We start from the raw sequence: 17,036 nt of genomic DNA, 5'->3' as shown, positions 1-17,036 counted from the left end.
GATTGTTTTAAATGATTGTTTTACTCCCTAATTAAAGTGTTCTAATAAGGAAACAAGAATCAGCTACTGATATTACACGCCTAGCATAGACTTTGGATAACCCATTGAGGTAAGCTGCATTGCCAGGAAACACAGCCCTTAATGGCCAATTTTACTATCCAAGCTTGGTCTGGGTTCAGCCACTAGATGTCTTCGTTATACAGAAATGCAACCTAACGCAGTCGGCACTACTGGCTTACTAGCTCCTTTTACTTCATAAAGGCATTTTATTCTTCCCTACTTTCTCTTTGTGACTGTTGTAGTTGCATTATAAGACGCAATAATGGTTGTATACAAAGCTCCTATTCAGCCTTTGCTTGTTTCTAACTTTATGAAGGGCAGAATTTTGGGGAAGATTCTGCTAAATGGTTCCAATGTTTTAGAAATATTTAGATGTTTCAGAAAGATGTAGAGGGAAAAAAAAAAAGTGTCCTGGGCATGCTGAAAAAGAACCCACAAAAAACCCAAGCCTGAATTACTTAGCATTTCATAACAGAAGGCCAGGACTTGGAAACAGGGGAAGCAGTCATGTCTCATACTCTGGATTATTGTAAATTAATGCCAATTCAAGCTATTCAGACAGATGCGTTTCTGACATTTCACAATTTCTGAATAGTTGGTTCATTCAGCTTCAAGAATAGCTCCATTTTAAAAAAAATATTATTTGAAATTAAATTTGAATTCAAGTAATGCAAGAGAAAAAAGGTAAAATAGTATTGTGTGCAACACTGGTGTATTGCTGCTTGTGAACTGAAATTTCAATTGTAGAAGTACCTTAAGAAAAAAAAAATGCAGCTGTGCTTGTTGCACTGTAAAGGGAGCCAGAGGAGGCTGAAAGAGATGCTTTGCCTCAAACTGCAAAGCAGTTCAGAGATGTGAAATGATTAAGTGGTTCGTGTTTTAACCACAAAAAGACTACCAAGTAACCCATCTGATTTTTGCATAATATATTGCTTCCCCACCCCTTTCTGCACCTTCTTCACTGAAGGAACTAGAGAAGGGAATTGGCTCAGACATGCACCATGGGTAAAACCTAACAGGATGTAAGGGGCCATCCAAACTGCACTTCTTCAGCTCGCGGGAACCTCTCCCATCTGTACCATGTCCAGCAAATGAAGGGTCCTCCAGTCATGTTTCTGAAAAGGATTTTACCGCACATCCTTCTAGTAACGCTGGCTCAGAGCAACTATCAGGTTTACGGTAAGATGCGGTTTTGAAACCTGTCTTTAGTGACTAAAAATGGAGGGTTGAGGGAACACAAGCCAAAGGAACGCTTAACGTACTTTGGAGATAATCTATCTTTTTAATCAAATCAGGAGTCTCTGAAATGATAAGATGATAATGACAGTAATTGGGAAATATTAGATTGCTCTCTAGACCAAAACTCTAGTACTTGGGGACAAAACACATCTTACTCTGTAGCCAAAGGCTCTGCCTTCAGGGGTTTTCAAGCTTCTGCTTGAAATCCAGGAATTCTGCTAGCTCCAAATTGGATCTACTTTACAATCGAAGTGTCCTTACCAGATCATTTAGCCCTTCAGTCATTTAGCTTAACATAGTCTATTTTTCATCCCACTTTCAACTTTGAAACTCCACAGTTTTTAAATAGACAGGTTCTCCTAGCTCAGATTAATACAAGGGCTATACTGTGTCCAGTTCACTCCTATATTGATTTTACAATGGAGATTGTTTTGATTCAGGTTCTTCCATGCTATTCTCATGCAGGAGCTGTAAATGTTCATTTTAAAAGTGGAAGGTGGTCACACAGAAGGGATGATAGCTACGGAGAGATGGATATGCTCAGCTGCTGTTGATTCATTTTAGGTACATAAATTTACATACATTTTAGGTACAACTGATAAATTATAAAAGTAACATTTGTTATAAGATACCACTAAGGTTACACAAACAATTGATTGGAATGGGGAACATGAATCTTAGTTAAACATGCATGAATAACACTAATAACATATAGCACCTTGCACACCCCTTGTTTGGATGAATAGAACACCTTGCCGATACTATAGGAAAGGTTAAATGAACTTTCAGTGCTCCTGCCTGGGCAGGGAACCCCAAACTTTGGATTTAAGAGACACGAATTCCCTGGGTCAATTAGATGCAGCTGTTTTTAATGATGGTGTAATCGGAACTCAGGCTGAACCACTTCACACTGGGATTTCAAATGACTGATCCCTCTCAAGGAGGTGTATCCAGAGCTGATAACCTTCTTCATACCTTGCTGGAAGTTGGTTGTCATCTTAAAAGAAACAGCAGTTAACTTCTTACAACTTCATTGTGTCTGTTTTGTTAATCCCTCCCTCATCACCTGTCTGTGTTATCTAGTACAAATCACCAACACAAACTCATCTGCCAGGTTTCTAGACCCTGCTCTTCAGACACAAAAATCATTTCTACCATGATGCTCACAATATCTATCTGGTTTACAAAGAGCATAATCTATTTCACTGAGTTTTATCCCTTGATCTACATCAAAAGTACCTGAGGCCCTGTGAGAACAATTTCTTCCTCTATTCACATAATAACTGCAAATATCAGTATCATATTTTTAGGCATATTACAGAGAGAAAAACTTTGCAAGCCAGTCTTTACAGAATCTTGGTTTAAGTATCTGTATTTTTAATGTATTTATATTTTAGCCATAAACTTTTCAAACTTGCCTGTTTTTTACTTTGCTTAGAAGTAAACTGGAAGTTGAAGCCAAGCTGCTTAAGCTTTGCATGATGCCAGTTTACACAAAGTTTCTGCAACTCCTACCAGAAACTCAAGTTGACCACTCACAAATTTTGCACAAGGAGTTAATAACAGTCAAATCTTTGCTAAATTAGGGAAGGAGACCAAATACATTTAAGGTATTACAAGCAAACGGACTTCCCTTTGCTATTATGAATGTATTTTCAGCCCAGTGAAACCTTGTCTCCTTTATAACATGCAAAAAGAGGTAGTTTCCCCCTAGCCTGACAAATGGTCATTGTTGCCATCTGGACAACGTACATAAAGGAAACTAGGTGTTTTGTGTTGTGTTAATACTGATGAAAATAAAAAGCAGTGGACCTCACTTGAAGAAACCCCAGCCAATCACTACAGATATGTGCATGCAGGCAGATTTATGGTGGACATAGTTCAAATAACACCTTTTCTATCACATCTTGTTGTCAGATAGTCTACAAATTCTAATATTCATATAAATAAAAGAAGTCAGGTTTCAACCATCAAAACATAAAGGCACCCGTTTTCTGCACTATCACAGCTTTCATCCTCAAGCAGTTGCAACAAATGACGTAACCATCAGCTACCTCAGCAAGCAAGCCAGCTTACAACTGCTACCACTGCCGGAGGCAAAAGAAAAGCAAACCCTTCACTGTACACAATCCAAAGCAAATATGTATGCTACACTGCTGCATCTTTAATAAAAGATGAGAAAAATTAAGTGATAAGAACCAAAGATAAAGTTCTGTTAACAAAAATGGCTTTCTTTAGGAAAAAAAAAATCAAGTTACGATATGAGTATGTTGAATGACTAAGAGAAAACTCTCAAAGGTTTCTCTGAGACCAAAAACAGTCCAAAAAAAGCCTATATCCAGGCATCACTAGAACGAGCATCTTTAGTGCTTCTTTTTCTAAATACACCTCCCTAAATTCAAGGGGGAAACATATTTTTCCATTAAATTTCCCCCTCCCCCATACCTTTTTTCTCTCTCTTTTTCTCCCTTCCCTCCCTAAAGTTAAGAGTCATGAAGATGTTAGGGCTAAACTTGAACCTCCAAATAAATTATAGGACAAAAAATAAACCAGAAAGTGCATTAATCCGATTAGAAACTTCAAGGAATGTTGCAGCTGAGCTAAAGCCATTGCTAGCACTTCACTGTTCACAGACAGAAAAGTAGGATTCAAAACTAACTGTAGTCATTTATTTTTCATGACTAATTGACATTTTATACCTCAGCCATTATTTACCTTGGGGAAATCATACCTATCACTTGAATTCTAACCCTTGTTCCCTTTTAATATGGGAGAAAAAATTAAAAAAAAAAAAAAAAAAAAAAAAAAAAAAAAAAGATAAATCCCCCCCCCCCCCCCCAAAAAAAATTGCCTCTGAAGTTTCAATTAGCAAGTCTTAGTTCACTGGGGATTTTTTGAATTCTTAGATGATCAGGTGTGAATGATACACCTCTTTAAATTTAAAGATCAGAAGACTCATTTTTTTTAGCTATTATTTTTCTACTAATGAGTTGAGATAGATGAAGGCAAAGCCATCTGCGTCAGCCTCGTTCCCTTTGCTTAGTGAATCATGTCATGAGTATATTTTCTCCAGAGCATAAAACAATGAGATAAACTTCAAAAAATGGGGTTTTTTTTAGTAATAAAAAAAAGTATTGTCATGGGTATTTCTCTATTGCTTGAGTTCTAGAATACGTACTTTCATTTGAACAGCTATCCTAGTGAAGCACATTACAGAAAAATTTCCCAGCCTTCAGGAACCAGTGCAGCCTATCCAGAAATAGGCTCAGTTTATTTAAAAGAAAACTTGCTTTTAGTCAAACTTACTGAGGACTGTAAATTTGAAGCTGCTAGATAAAACTTCCACTTTTATCCTCTTGAAAACCCCACAGAAATCCTGATCATGACCACCTGTATGTAATATATTGAAAACTCAAGCCTTGCTTTATCATCCTGAGGAAGGTCTTACTTTCAGGCCTCAGTTTCCAAGAGTGTTACGAAAAGCATAATTATATTCATCCCAGAACGTGCTTGCACGCACAGAATATAGCTGGCCACCAATAACGCCCCTAATATTGACTTCTCCTAAGCTACAGCGGGCAACAGACAGGAAAAATTAAAATACGTTGTCAGAGGAAATGTATTCCAGACCACGTTCAAGCTCGGTCAACAGCGGAAGTTTGTGGAGCATGTCCCTCATTCTAACACCCACCAGCAGCAGAACACAAAAGGTTCTCTCTCCCCATGTGCCTTCCATTTTCTTATTAAAAGATTCCCCTCATTATCTAGGGCATCATGGTTTATTCTAGAATTTAAACCTCCAGATCTTCAGCTCTGACATCTGTTACTGCTGAAGAGTCCTTACAGGAAACCTGTGAAAGATATTTTAAAGTTTCCCTTAAGTATTTGTATTCTGTATAAAGAGGGCTCCAAATCTCTTTTTATAAATTAATTTTTAAATGCGTTTTATCCACTTAAGATCTTTTGCCAAGTTGAATGTGATCTGGGAGAAGGTAGTGAGAAATTCACAGCACATTCATTATGAACACCAGCACTGAACTGATGCGGGAAGAAACATAGATTGTAGGTTTCCTCTGTCCCAAGTTTTTAGTTTTTGTACTTCAAAGTAGTTCAAACTAAGAGTTTGCCAAAGCCTGAAAAAAGTGTTTTCTAGCTCTTATTCACTTCTCTTCTGGTAATATTATTTATTCTACAGGGTTCTCAAGTTTCATTACATAGACTAATAAATGGTAACCAAGTACTAGGTTTGTTCCTAGTAAGAATTATAAAACATAACAAGTCATCTAGCCACCAGTCACTAGATTGCAAAAGCATGCAAAAGCAACTATAATTATTTTTTCCTGCTTTGATCATTATTTTGTAACAAGTTATAAACAGGACGAAGTAACGTAGGCAGCTTAAAGCACCATTGGTTTAATTCTCTGCAAAGAAGGCTCTTTTGGGGGTTCTGCAGATAGAACAACTTTTTCATACGTGCTCAAAGACAATCAGTAGTTTTCATAGCTCTTAGCAATTTGAAAAGATTATTATATTTGACAGATAGGGAGAAAAAAAAATCACCAAATAAAATCACTGCATTTACCTAGCACCCACAGACTGCTTCCAAGGGGTCCACAATCAATAACTAAGAAATTTAAGGTAATATTCAGTAAGCTAAATGTTGGGGGTGAGGGAGACAGGAATCCTGGAAAGGGGAAGACAGGGCAGAAGGCAGTTGCAAAATGCACTAACCTCAACTTTCTCAGTTTTGAGGACAAAACCCACAGAGGATTTATACGCTAGGGCTGATAGACAGCAGGCAGCTAACACTTTCACCTGTATCAGCAGCTGGAAATGAAGGCTAGAATCATCAGTGTATGAGTCAGTGCCAAGCAGACTTCCATCTGAAACAGCCTCTGAGGGTCAGCTACACAGGAGGACTCTACTGCGCAGATGTCATGGGCAGGCAGGGATAACACCTGCGGGTTAAGCAGCAAGCGCAGTGAAAGTTTTCACACATGCAGGTCCCAAAACTCCATGATATACACTATAGGTAACCTCTCGGAGAAAGTGAGGGACATTGGACTCAGGCTCGCTAGATAGCAGGGGATCAGTTCTACTTTGGTAACTTCTTATCATTTTACCAAACCTGATTATATTGGAAATACTCATAAGGTGAATAATCACTGAAGATGAAGGAGCAAAACTGTGGCACATATTGGCACAGGTTCTTGAAAAAAGGGGGGGGGGGCACATTATTTATACTCATCTGAGAAACAAATTAGCATATATTATTCCAACTCTCTTAAAAACATACTATGTAATCAAAAATCATATGGGTAATCTCAGCCCCAATGGATTTTCTTTTTTTTAAAAAAACTTAAAGCTTCCTGCACTACTACCAATGAAGTTAGGGAGGGAAATTTGTTGCTGCGGTATCAGTCTGAGTATGTTACACCTGCTCTATTTAGGTCTTTCATCAAGGACAAGGATTACACAAAAACTGCTCTAGAAGCATATCCAGACCTAAGTAAGGCTTCTGCTCCAGAAGCGTCTATACCTCCACTCACGGTATGGATGGGGGACAGTTCATACCGTCCTGTACGTCCACTGCCACCCAGCTGCCTCACTCTGCGAGGCTCTGCCACTGGATGCTGGTCTAGGTTGCACTGACCAGTGCAAGACAAACACTCTTCAGAGTGCTACCTCACACTGACTAGCATATTTTCCTTCCCAGTTTCCTGCATATCTAACGTCAGTCAGAATTTATCATGGGGGTTAGTACTCTGTTCCAAGTAGATGCCCATAATTTGCTAAATGTCTTCAGATGATTCTTCCAAGACTGACAGTGATTTGTAGCTTGTCATAAAAGTACCAGGTGACTTGAAAACAAGGAAAAAGATGATATCCCTGCACTGAAAAGCTTAAGCCTGCAATGAAGTCTGCAGACAGGCCCTTTGCACTGCTTGTGGAGTTCATTAGCAGAGCTAAGCTTCAAATTAGAGAATGAAATACTAATTTGCAAAATATAAGAATGAAAGAGGTACAACAATTTTGTTTTGTTGCCCTCAATAATAATGCTGAATGAAAGAAAGAGCGTCACTGAAATCTGTTTCAAAACTTGGAGAGAAACTAGGTTTTTTGGACTTCCAGAAAACTTCTTTTCTAAAGAGAATTCTGAAAAAATTAAAGCTATGTGGTAAAGTACTTAGATGAAGGACATCAAGTGTTTTACAGTATCAAAAAAAAAAAAAAATAAATAAATAAATAAAAGCCACTTCTGCAGAGACCTGCACATCCTTCTAAAAATACCTGCAAAATGGGATTATACCTGAAAGAAGGCTGCAATCAAGGCAAAATCTGAGCAAAACAGATACTTTCTGAAGATTTATTTTCCATAACAATCATTGCTCAAATACATGAGATCTCTGCTTTCTAATTAGTTCTTTGTTTCCATTTTCAGACTGTTGCTAGCCACATGCTGCTACTGCAGTATGACTTAAATCATTATGACCTACTTGACTGAAACCAAACCACACTTTTTTTTTTTTTTTTTTTCCTCCAGAAATGGCAAGGTGTAAGTGACAGATAAGTGCTCCTGCTTCACACCTAAAACATGTGGTTCAGAGCCATCCTATTCAGGATGGTCAAGCTGGTCTTTTACTACGCTTCTGTAGCTCGTTCAAGCAGGTCTTTTACTACACTTCTGTAGCAGAGATAGTTAATGCTTACACTCCTTCTATCCGTTACAGGATGAACCACCAGCTCTGTTTACCTCCTTTTCCTCGTACTTACATTTCATGAGTTAACTTCCAGTTTTCTAAACTTACTGAAGCTTTCCTTGCCAAGTCTGATCGTTTTTATTCTGCTGTTCCCCTTTTGTTCTGAAGGGTACTGAAAGCATTAAGGTTTCTAGTTCTACTTGTTTATTATCCACACTTCCTCTGTCAGTAAAAATACATTGTACTAAGAGCTATTTTCATTCACCCTGTTCATCTTCTGACCTCCATCAAAACACCTGAATTTTCTCTATTTCCCTCTCACCAAAGATTAATTTTAAAATCCCTGTCCAAATGGCTTACCTCTGTACTTTCACTACTCACCCCTCATTGATTGTCACTTAAAGCCACCTGGACTTAGAGAAAGCTAGTACACAAAAATGCTCTTTCCTTTTTTTTCCTCCCCTAAAGGAACAGATTTCACACACCACCCTACCATATTTGAACAATCCAACAGCCTTCTAGAACTGCCATCCACCTCAGATGAGGGAAATCATAAGCACCTGTCCCTAACTGGCCCTTGGCACATGTGAGCACAGAAGATACAATGAGAATGCCCTTGAGCTCCTGGTCCCAGCCCACCTGCTTCCAGAGCCCTGTCACTGTTGCCTAATTGCTCCCTTACGTTCTTTGTAGGGACCCCATAGGTCTGAGCAGAACGGGCTGATGGTCAGAGCAGTAGGGGAGTCTCAACAAACTATCGTTTAAGATCTCAGATTTGGACCCCTGGAAGCAAACACTTCTGCATCCAAGTCCTGTGAGCAGATGAGTTTCTCTACGGCCCTGAGGTATCACAGATCAGAGTTTCTTGCTTCCTCAGTGGCGTACAGATCTCACCCTTACGATGAATGATCTCTTCCCTATTATCAAGTTAGTTCAGGCATATTTGATTTGGCAAGATTAGAACAATATTAAAGAATTATAGGTTATATGCAGATCAATACCATCTAATTTATAAACATGTGTTGCTGAAGTCACTTTAAGAAAGTAAACAAAAAAATCAACATAGTAAAGTGTTAGGTCTGCTGTAATGACGGCGATGAACACACAAAATTATTTATGGTGTAGAATAGTAGGAAAGCTGCTGAGGAAAGGCTTGCAAATTAGAGGTTATCTGTATGGAAATTTATGGTCTGGCCATCTCAGGTTCCTGAATATATTACCCATGTATTCACAAGAAATGCTATACACATGCATAAGAAATCCTGGCTGACTCTGCAGTTGAGATAGTATGCCTGAGACATTCAGTCTCACAACTTATGTGTACTGGCTGCCCTGGAGCCCAGAGGCTCCTGACAGATAGACCCTTCCCCTCTCTGCTCTGTTCTCTCCTCCAAAATACATTTCTTCTACGTACAAAACTTTACTTGAACAGATTTTATCATTTTTTTTCCTACTCCCTTCCATCAAACAGAAGATACAGGTATATCTAAGATCTTTTTCTTTAGACTTTGACAGTGTAGGGAAGTAGGGAGCACTTCAGTATCACATAGTTTTCATTAATTTTATTTAGCCAGAGAAATCAAGGACCACAAGACAAAAGAATCTTTAAGAAAATGTCGGAACATTCAATACCAAGACCCAGAGTTAAGGTGGTATACAATACCTTACCGGAACACCAAGTTCAACAAAACTACAGAGAAACAAAAAATAAAGATAAGGTGTATTTTCATGAAATATAATTCTCTTCATTATTCCAGTTACAACAGATGTTTACTGAGGAGCAGTCTTTTCTTCCGTAAATTACCAAGAGGAAAACAATGATCTGAAATAAATCTAAAAGTAAAAGAAAAGGTCTGTGAAAAGGATGACACAGAAAATCCTGCCATGTGTATTTTACATATTTTTTTCTCTAAACTATTTGATTCCAAACTTGACTGAGATACAGGAAAAAAAGGCGGGGGGGGGGGGAAGAAAATTTCCTATCAGAGTGAGAAAGTGCCTTTTAACAATCTCCTTAAAATGAAAGAAACAATAGTTAGCAGACATTATTGGCTGTGTAAGATCTCCTGAAAGTAGTCAAGGGAAGTCTCAAGCAATGCAAGAGAAAAGACTGTGATTAGTGTCGTGGAGAGCATATAGCAGAAAAACAAAACCCTAAAATTCTTTTCATGTTTTTCTTCTGTTCTAGGATTTGATGCCACTGATTGTCCAGCTGAAATTCAAGTTAAAAGAAACTCCCAGTACACAAGTTATCTTGGGAACTCTTTGGTTATATACTGCCCAGTTCATTACTGCAAGGAGAGGCCAGTCATGCAGTGGTGCAAGATAGAAGGGAATGAATGTGTGCTGCTGAAAGAAAGCAAAGTCGAATGGAAGACCAGTAAGAAGTTTATTCTGGAGTTCTTCTCAATTCATCATAATGATAGTGGAACTTACCGTTGTCGAGCAACAGTGGGCACCTTGTCCAGTGAGAGCCATGGAATAAGGGTTATTGTTGAAGGTGAGGCCCCTTTAATACGAATTTAAGGCCCCTTTTAAACATATGAATTCCATATACTGAAAAACTCGTGCATGCTAGAAGGTGGCCTCTCCAAACATGTTTTTTCCAGTGCCAGGGCACTAGTCTGCACCCAGTTGTGCTGGTACCCACCACCTTCTTCATGCTTCAGTTACTACCTTGCTTCCTTGGTACTGGGAAAAGGAAAGAAGAAATTAAATAAATAAAAGGAGGATCTGGAACAGAAAAGGAAAGTCACTACTACTGAACAGGCATTAGTGGATTTTCTGATAATAAAATTTATAAATTAGAACAAAGAAAGACTGCAGAAGGTCACTGTGTTTATATGCCATACAGACTAGACAGGACCCAAAGGGTCATGTATTAACAGCTGATAAGGCCACATAACAGTAAAGAGAAGAAAGCAATTCAAGCCTCATTTGAGAATGATCTCTTCTGCTACAAACAGAAAGAAAGTATAATTTTGTACACCAACAGCAAGAAATCTCCCAATAATCTTAAATGACCTTAAGGAGTTAAAGGCAAGTAAGGCCCTCCTGTTAACTTAGGCAGTTGAGAGGCCAAGTCTGTATTATGGCAAGCCATGTCTGCCCTCTGCAGTGTTGCTCTGCAGCTAGGAAGTGATCTGAGTGGTCATAGTGTCCATGGGACTCTTAGCAGCGCAGTTACAAGGTTGTTCTGCTGCCAGTTCTTCCCCAGTAAGCTAATGGGCTCAAAAACCCTGTTCATTGGCACAGGAAATGTTGCAGCAGAGGGAGCAACATCAAAACATAAGGCTGTAACATGCTAGCAGACAGAATACATGCCCAAATCATATGATGCAAGCTTTTTGGCGTGAGAAGAATGGCATAGATCCCTGAACAGTATAATTACAAATACCGTACGATGAAAAAGTGGTGGGATGCATCTCCTTCTGACAGTTATGTGTTCTGCTTATCAGTTTATCTGAATGCCAAAGAGATTTCAAATACAGAATTACTCTGCTAGCAGTGGGAGAGCAACACTTCATTTCCGCTGCCTCTCTCCTCAAAACTACCCTTTGCTTTTTGCATTTTGTTCCGTCCTCTATTCCCCGATCAAAGCAGAGACTTGTGAAGACTTCAGTATGTGGTATGGAAAATACAAATGTGGTGCAGAATGTCAGGCTGCCATTTAATTTCCCTGTCTTGTTTTTATCTTTCAGAAAAGCCTGCAAACATTACAACAGGTTCAACAGAAAGTAAGTTGTGATTCTTATTTCCTCTTTAAGAGAAGGGAACTAATGAGTATTGATATGAATTTCTGGTTGAATTGTTTTGTGTATTCAAGACAAATCTAAATGCATTGCTAAACTGCTATTGCATATTTCCCACCTGAACAAAATACAGTCTCTCAGGGGGTCAGAGTTTTCAAGCCTACAACTCTCCAGCACCCAGCATAAAAGAGAAAAAGCCAATCAAATCACCTCCTGGCAGTATAAACCACCCTGCTGATTTTACATACACTCTTTAATATCCCAGTGATAAATACAGGTTTTACTTACAAAGTGTTAGGCTTTTGCTCATGATTATTGTTTACAATACAACCATTGTGGACAACTATGCAAGCCCATATAGCACTCATCCACTAGATCTGTTCTGTGAGTAATGTCCATGCTTTGTGCACCACAAGACAGCAGATCTCTAAAGCATGCATCAAGAATTTATTCCTAAAAGAACCTTAGTAATAGAAATGAGGCTTATGACTGTCTTTGCCTTTCTTCCCATCTCTCAGTTTGTCCTCTATTTTCATTCCTATGTGCAGGATGCAAGGGCAGTTCCTGCCTTCTAATATGCTTCCCTTAGAAGCCCTGTTCGCTCTCTCTCTCTTTTTTTTTTTTTAACAAGGTTCTAATGTAATCCAAAACCAAGCTCAAGGTCCAATTCTTAAAAGGGTCTAACTTAAAAGGATTTTAAAGTTAGACTCTTAACATCATTTATCTGTCCAGTGCTGCCATATGCATATCTCATAATAGCACCCATTTCTAGTTTCAACCATTATATTTTTTTCAGAGTTGATACAAATCTGCCAGAAAGCATCTTTGTTTGTTTGCAGTGCAAAGACTAGGGAAAAAGAAGAGGAAGAAAGGTCATAATGGAAATACATAGCAGTTTGGAGCAGTGCTCTCATCCTGGCCCTTATTTGTTTCAGCTGGTCTTCTACCATGCATCATTCACCAGTTACATTTTTCCATGAACTTTTCCTTCAGTATCTTAATACTCAGCAATCTACCCATGGAGATGGTAATCTCACAGCATGCTGATACTAGTTTAGAGAATGCTTTAGTTACATTAAGAAGCAAGTTGCATCAGAAAGACCGAATGCTCAAATCACTTGTCAAACATTACTCTATGCTAATGCATGTTAATACAATTTTAGATCCCACTACTATCTCAGAAGATTCCCAAGAATCTGGAAATGACAAGATATTGCACATTATTTATGCTGCATTATCCTTGCGTCTATGTTGTCCACTCATCTTCATATGCATGTTTTGGTTTCTAAGGTGGTACCATGGTGAGCAGTTTTATCATACAGTCTCTTTCTACTGTGTTTGATTCCACTCCTATTTACATCTTAAAGTCACTCAAAGCACTATGAAAATGCTCTAATAATTACCTCATCTGATTGCTGAGATATTCTTATCAAGTGTGGCCATACTGACTTTTTAAGAATTTAATTTATCCCATATACTGTTCCTTCCAGAGAGACAGTGATAGAAGTAAACTAAAAACAAATCAAAAATTAATACTTCATCACAATTGGACATTTTTGTCCTATCTTGCAAATAATCATGTTACAAATAAGTAAGTAGGTGTGTTAGCCCTGTAAATGCAGTCAAACTCTATCCAGCTACTAATCTTTCCTGTTTCAGAGAACTCTTATACAGCTACTATCGTCTAAATTAAGAATGGAAGTTAGCGTTCCCCAAATCTTAACTTATGTGAAATGATTGCTCATTTGCCTATTATAATTCTATGTGTTTTCTATTTTAGGAAAATGAAATATTTTCATCTTCCAAAAAAAATTGCTTTTGCTAATGAGATGGCTTGAAGGTTTTCCATGCCTTTTTTCCCCTAACCAATTCACTGAATATAGAGAAATTTGCCCAAAGTCAGTAGGAATTTTTCTGCTTTTATTCAGAGGGGGTCTGAGGACCACAGAAACTCATTCTACCAATACAGCTTTCTGTGCGTTTAACCTTTTGTTAGGATGGCTCTTCCCAAATCCAGACTGGGAACAGATTTCAGTTCTTTGAGGTGCACTCAATAAGGCAGGGACTGCTTTAGTAATTAATACTCCCTCCGCGTGAAGAAAGGCACCTTCTCAGTGCTGGTATATTGAAACGTCTTTTTGTTTTGTTTTGTTTTTGTCCCAGCAAAGCAAAAGAGAGCTCCGTTAACCCCACAGAGACAAGAGAGCCTGGTATGTTTAAACACTGCTGTAACGCAAAACCTCATCATGTCCTGCATAACCGTGTACTGAGAACACATCTCTGCATAGTATAAAACTTGGAGTAGAACCAGAAACAAAAGTAGTGACCTGCTTGGTGCCTGGAGAGCAGGGCTTCCCTGCTGGGAGATATCCTCATGGCTGACCTGAGGGAAGAAACTCAGGGCTTTTGCCACAAATGGTCCTTTAGGTGCCTAAACTCCTATTGAAATGCAATAATTTGTAAGTGCCATTTCAACATGAGTTCAAGCACCTAAAGTGCCTCTGTGGATCTGATTCCAGCTGGCTGCATAAGACAGAAAATGCTCCGCAGACTGAGGCAACTGATTGGAAAGAAAGGCTTTCGTATGTGGCTGCCCTGAATTCACGTGGTTCTGGCAAGCAGTCCCAGGAAAGGAAACAGGCCGAAGGCAGAACGCAAAAGATGCGGCTGGAGCTGATCGCTAAGGGTCACGAGGGAAGCGCTGGGGCAACCACAGGGCACCAGACAGACTGCAGAGCTACCCAGGGGCAAGTCAGAGAAAAGCAAATTAAAAGAGGTATATTTTATGTGGCCAGAAAATGGATGTCAGAAGAATATTCCCCTAGGGAGAGATGAATTTATAGAGGAATTTGAAGATTTTGGAGAAGGAGATTTATTTGGAGAATAGTAAGACAAAAAGGAGACAAACCATAAGATCAGGAAAAGAAAGAAAAGGGACAATCAGGAAAAGGTAGTTTGGGGTTTGGAGATGAAGATAAGAAAGACTTAATAAGCTTGGAAGGGAAAGCCTGAAAGAGTGGCATAAAAGAGCTTTTCAAGATGATAAACCAGTTTTGTCTTAAGTGAAATCAAGCAAGAAAGAAAAGACATAGCTGAGTTTGGGAAAGGAAATGGAGAAAGGCCAGAAAGGCAAGAACGACTTCTAACTTTATTTCAAAGATCAGTAGAAAGACCAGGGATGAGCTATTTCACCTGTACTCAAAAGCATGCCTCTAGTTATTGAGGCAGTTTTAAAGGGAGCAAGCAATTTAAATTCTTACACATCCCTTCTTTAGCAGGAGCATGAGTGACACCCCAGTGTGCCCAGTGCTGTATTCTGTTTTCTGCAGGTCAGAGGTCCAGTAGCTGCTCCACACCACGCTGCTGGGACAACGCAAGATTCAGACGAAAGCTCCTCACTTTACTACTGCTCCATGGTGAGCCTCTGGCAGCTCTCCGATGGCAGTGCAACTTATAACGATGTGCCTCACCGGGATGCTCACAGGACAGCACCTCCTAAGCCTCCTGCTACCCCTTCTATCCCAGCTGCACCTGAAAGCCCAGATGTCCTCGTTTATGCTGCACTAAATCATTCTGCTTCTGCAGAAAAATGCCAGAGAAAGCAGCCAATGGTAGAAAGTGAACTTACTGAATATGCCTCCGTTAATGTAAAAAACAGACCTGCCCAGGACTTCTCCAGTCACCCACTTTGCACGCAGTCCCAGGTCTAGCTCCCCTCTGGGACATTGTTCCTTTGTCTCCCGTTACTTCTCTTCGTTATCCTTCCTGTGTTCAGGACTCTGCTTCCAGTCTGACCTGCGTTTGGCTGGGGTTTGAACACAGAGAAAGGGGAGGAGAAGGGGAGGGTTCTGCCGGGATGCAAACATGTAAAATGAATCCATGAGGAAGGTGATACTGAGCTGCTTCACCTTCTCCTAAATAAATGCTAAGAATGTTTGTTGGAGAATTTTCCTTTGAGGTTTCCTGAATTTTGCTAAGGGAACCCTTCTAAGGTTTGTTTTACATTTCAGTTTACTCATCTCCTTGGGAAGTTCTCTAAATACCATATCATGAATGTCTTATCCTATTACTAATCATAAACAAGTGAATCCTTTAGTTTGTTTGTTTGTTTTTTGCAGGGGAAGGAGGGGGAGAGAGTTATTTTCCTCTAACAAAAATTTCACAAAAATAAAGTTTGAGATAATATAGAAATATAGTGCTCTGATTTGCTATTGGTGTGATGATTGATTAGCTAAGTCACTGCATTTTGCTTTTGTCTCTGATGAATGACAGAAATGACAAATGATGAGCAGTGACAGACCTCAGCTGAAATCAGAAATTTTTGTTCACAAGCACGTGCATGTAACTGTACCATCCTAAGTCTTCCTCCAAATACTGGCACAAAAATGTCATTATGCTTCACACTCAGGTTTGTGGGAGAGAAGATAAAAAGGAGGTAAGAACCAAAGTGCCGTTTGAAGTTTGAAAAGAGCAATCACACTCTTCTTTTGCACCACGTACTCAGCTCCAACTTGGATACCATGCATCTGCCCCTGCAAAATAATGGTCTTAAAAAAAATTATTCCTAGCAATATTTACACCAAGAGGTTTACAGTAGCAAATAAAGAGTCTTTAATTTTGCTAAAAATTCAGACCACAGTTGAAAAGGACGGATGTACTGTATGTGCTGGATGTGCTGTTGTCAGGGTGCACACATCGCACTGGATGATTTGCACTTAAGTTAATGGAAGAAAGACTGACTCTTTTGTGGTCATATTTTTAGTTCGTATTAATCCAGCTAACGCTACAGCTGTTAAAAGAAACCCACTCAGCCTGCTATTTTGATAATTCAGATATAGTTTATTATTCTTATGGTACATTTGAATTCTCCCTGTCTTTGACCTCAATCATACTATCTGTAGCAAAAAAAAAAAAAAAAAAGTGTGGTAACTGTTCCTGCACTAAGCTGTAAGTTCAGGCCATTAGTGGTTCATATGCTTTGGGTTTTTTGGAAATATATAATCTATCAATCTATTAACTCAGTGATAGTCTTTATTTTTATTTTTTTTAAAGTAGAAAATTATCTCCTAGAAAAATCTAATTGGCTGTGTTTGTTTTAGTGGACCAGGCCTTATACAGTTACAGACTAGTTAAGTTAGATGAGAGACTCACAGACTTTTGGATCAAGTTATATATGATTAGGGCTCAGAAATAGAGCTTTAATTACATTTACTGTGCAGCTGATAAAGGTAAAACTATTTTCAGTGACTAGAAATAGCTTTTAGAATATAAGGACGGACTGTTT

The 17,036-nt window shown here is 38.9% G+C and overlaps 2 protein-coding genes across 5 annotated transcripts in view; one reads left to right on the top strand and one right to left on the bottom strand.

Moving 5' to 3' along the window:
- The first annotated feature begins 1,151 nt into the window (after positions 1-1,151).
- On the top strand, positions 1,152-15,489 carry BTLA (B and T lymphocyte associated). The gene is made up of 6 exons (XM_062572632.1): positions 1,152-1,239; positions 10,189-10,500; positions 11,702-11,737; positions 12,916-13,053; positions 13,916-13,962; positions 15,082-15,489. The coding sequence occupies exons 1-6, from the start codon at positions 1,152-1,154 to the stop codon at positions 15,460-15,462; spliced, it is 1,002 nt and encodes a 333-aa protein (XP_062428616.1). The 3' UTR covers positions 15,463-15,489.
- The window catches only part of CD200 (CD200 molecule), a 52,182-nt gene continuing 44,681 nt past the window's right edge, over positions 9,536-17,036 (bottom strand). For all 4 annotated transcript variants that reach the window (XR_009957946.1, XR_009957949.1, XR_009957947.1 and 1 more), the window contains 2 exons: positions 10,437-10,691; positions 9,536-9,833 (listed from right to left, as the gene is read on the bottom strand). The gene's annotated coding sequence lies outside the window, so the exon portion shown is untranslated. The remainder of the gene's footprint in view (positions 9,834-10,436; positions 10,692-17,036) is intronic.

Source organism: Rhea pennata, chromosome 1 (assembly GCF_028389875.1).
Source record: "Rhea pennata isolate bPtePen1 chromosome 1, bPtePen1.pri, whole genome shotgun sequence".
In the NCBI taxonomy this organism is placed as follows: domain Eukaryota; kingdom Metazoa; phylum Chordata; class Aves; order Rheiformes; family Rheidae; genus Rhea; species Rhea pennata.
This window is presented reverse-complemented; position numbering and strand designations above follow the sequence as displayed.

Coding starts and splice junctions, on each gene's coding strand:
- BTLA (XM_062572632.1), top strand. CDS start 1,152: ATGAAGGGTCCTCCAGTCATGTTTCTGAAAAGGATTTTACCGCACATC. Junction 1,240..10,188: donor GAGCAACTATCAGGTTTACG/GTAAGATGCGGT, acceptor CTTCTGTTCTAG/GATTTGATGCCACTGATTGT. Junction 10,501..11,701: donor AATAAGGGTTATTGTTGAAG/GTGAGGCCCCTT, acceptor TTTATCTTTCAG/AAAAGCCTGCAAACATTACA.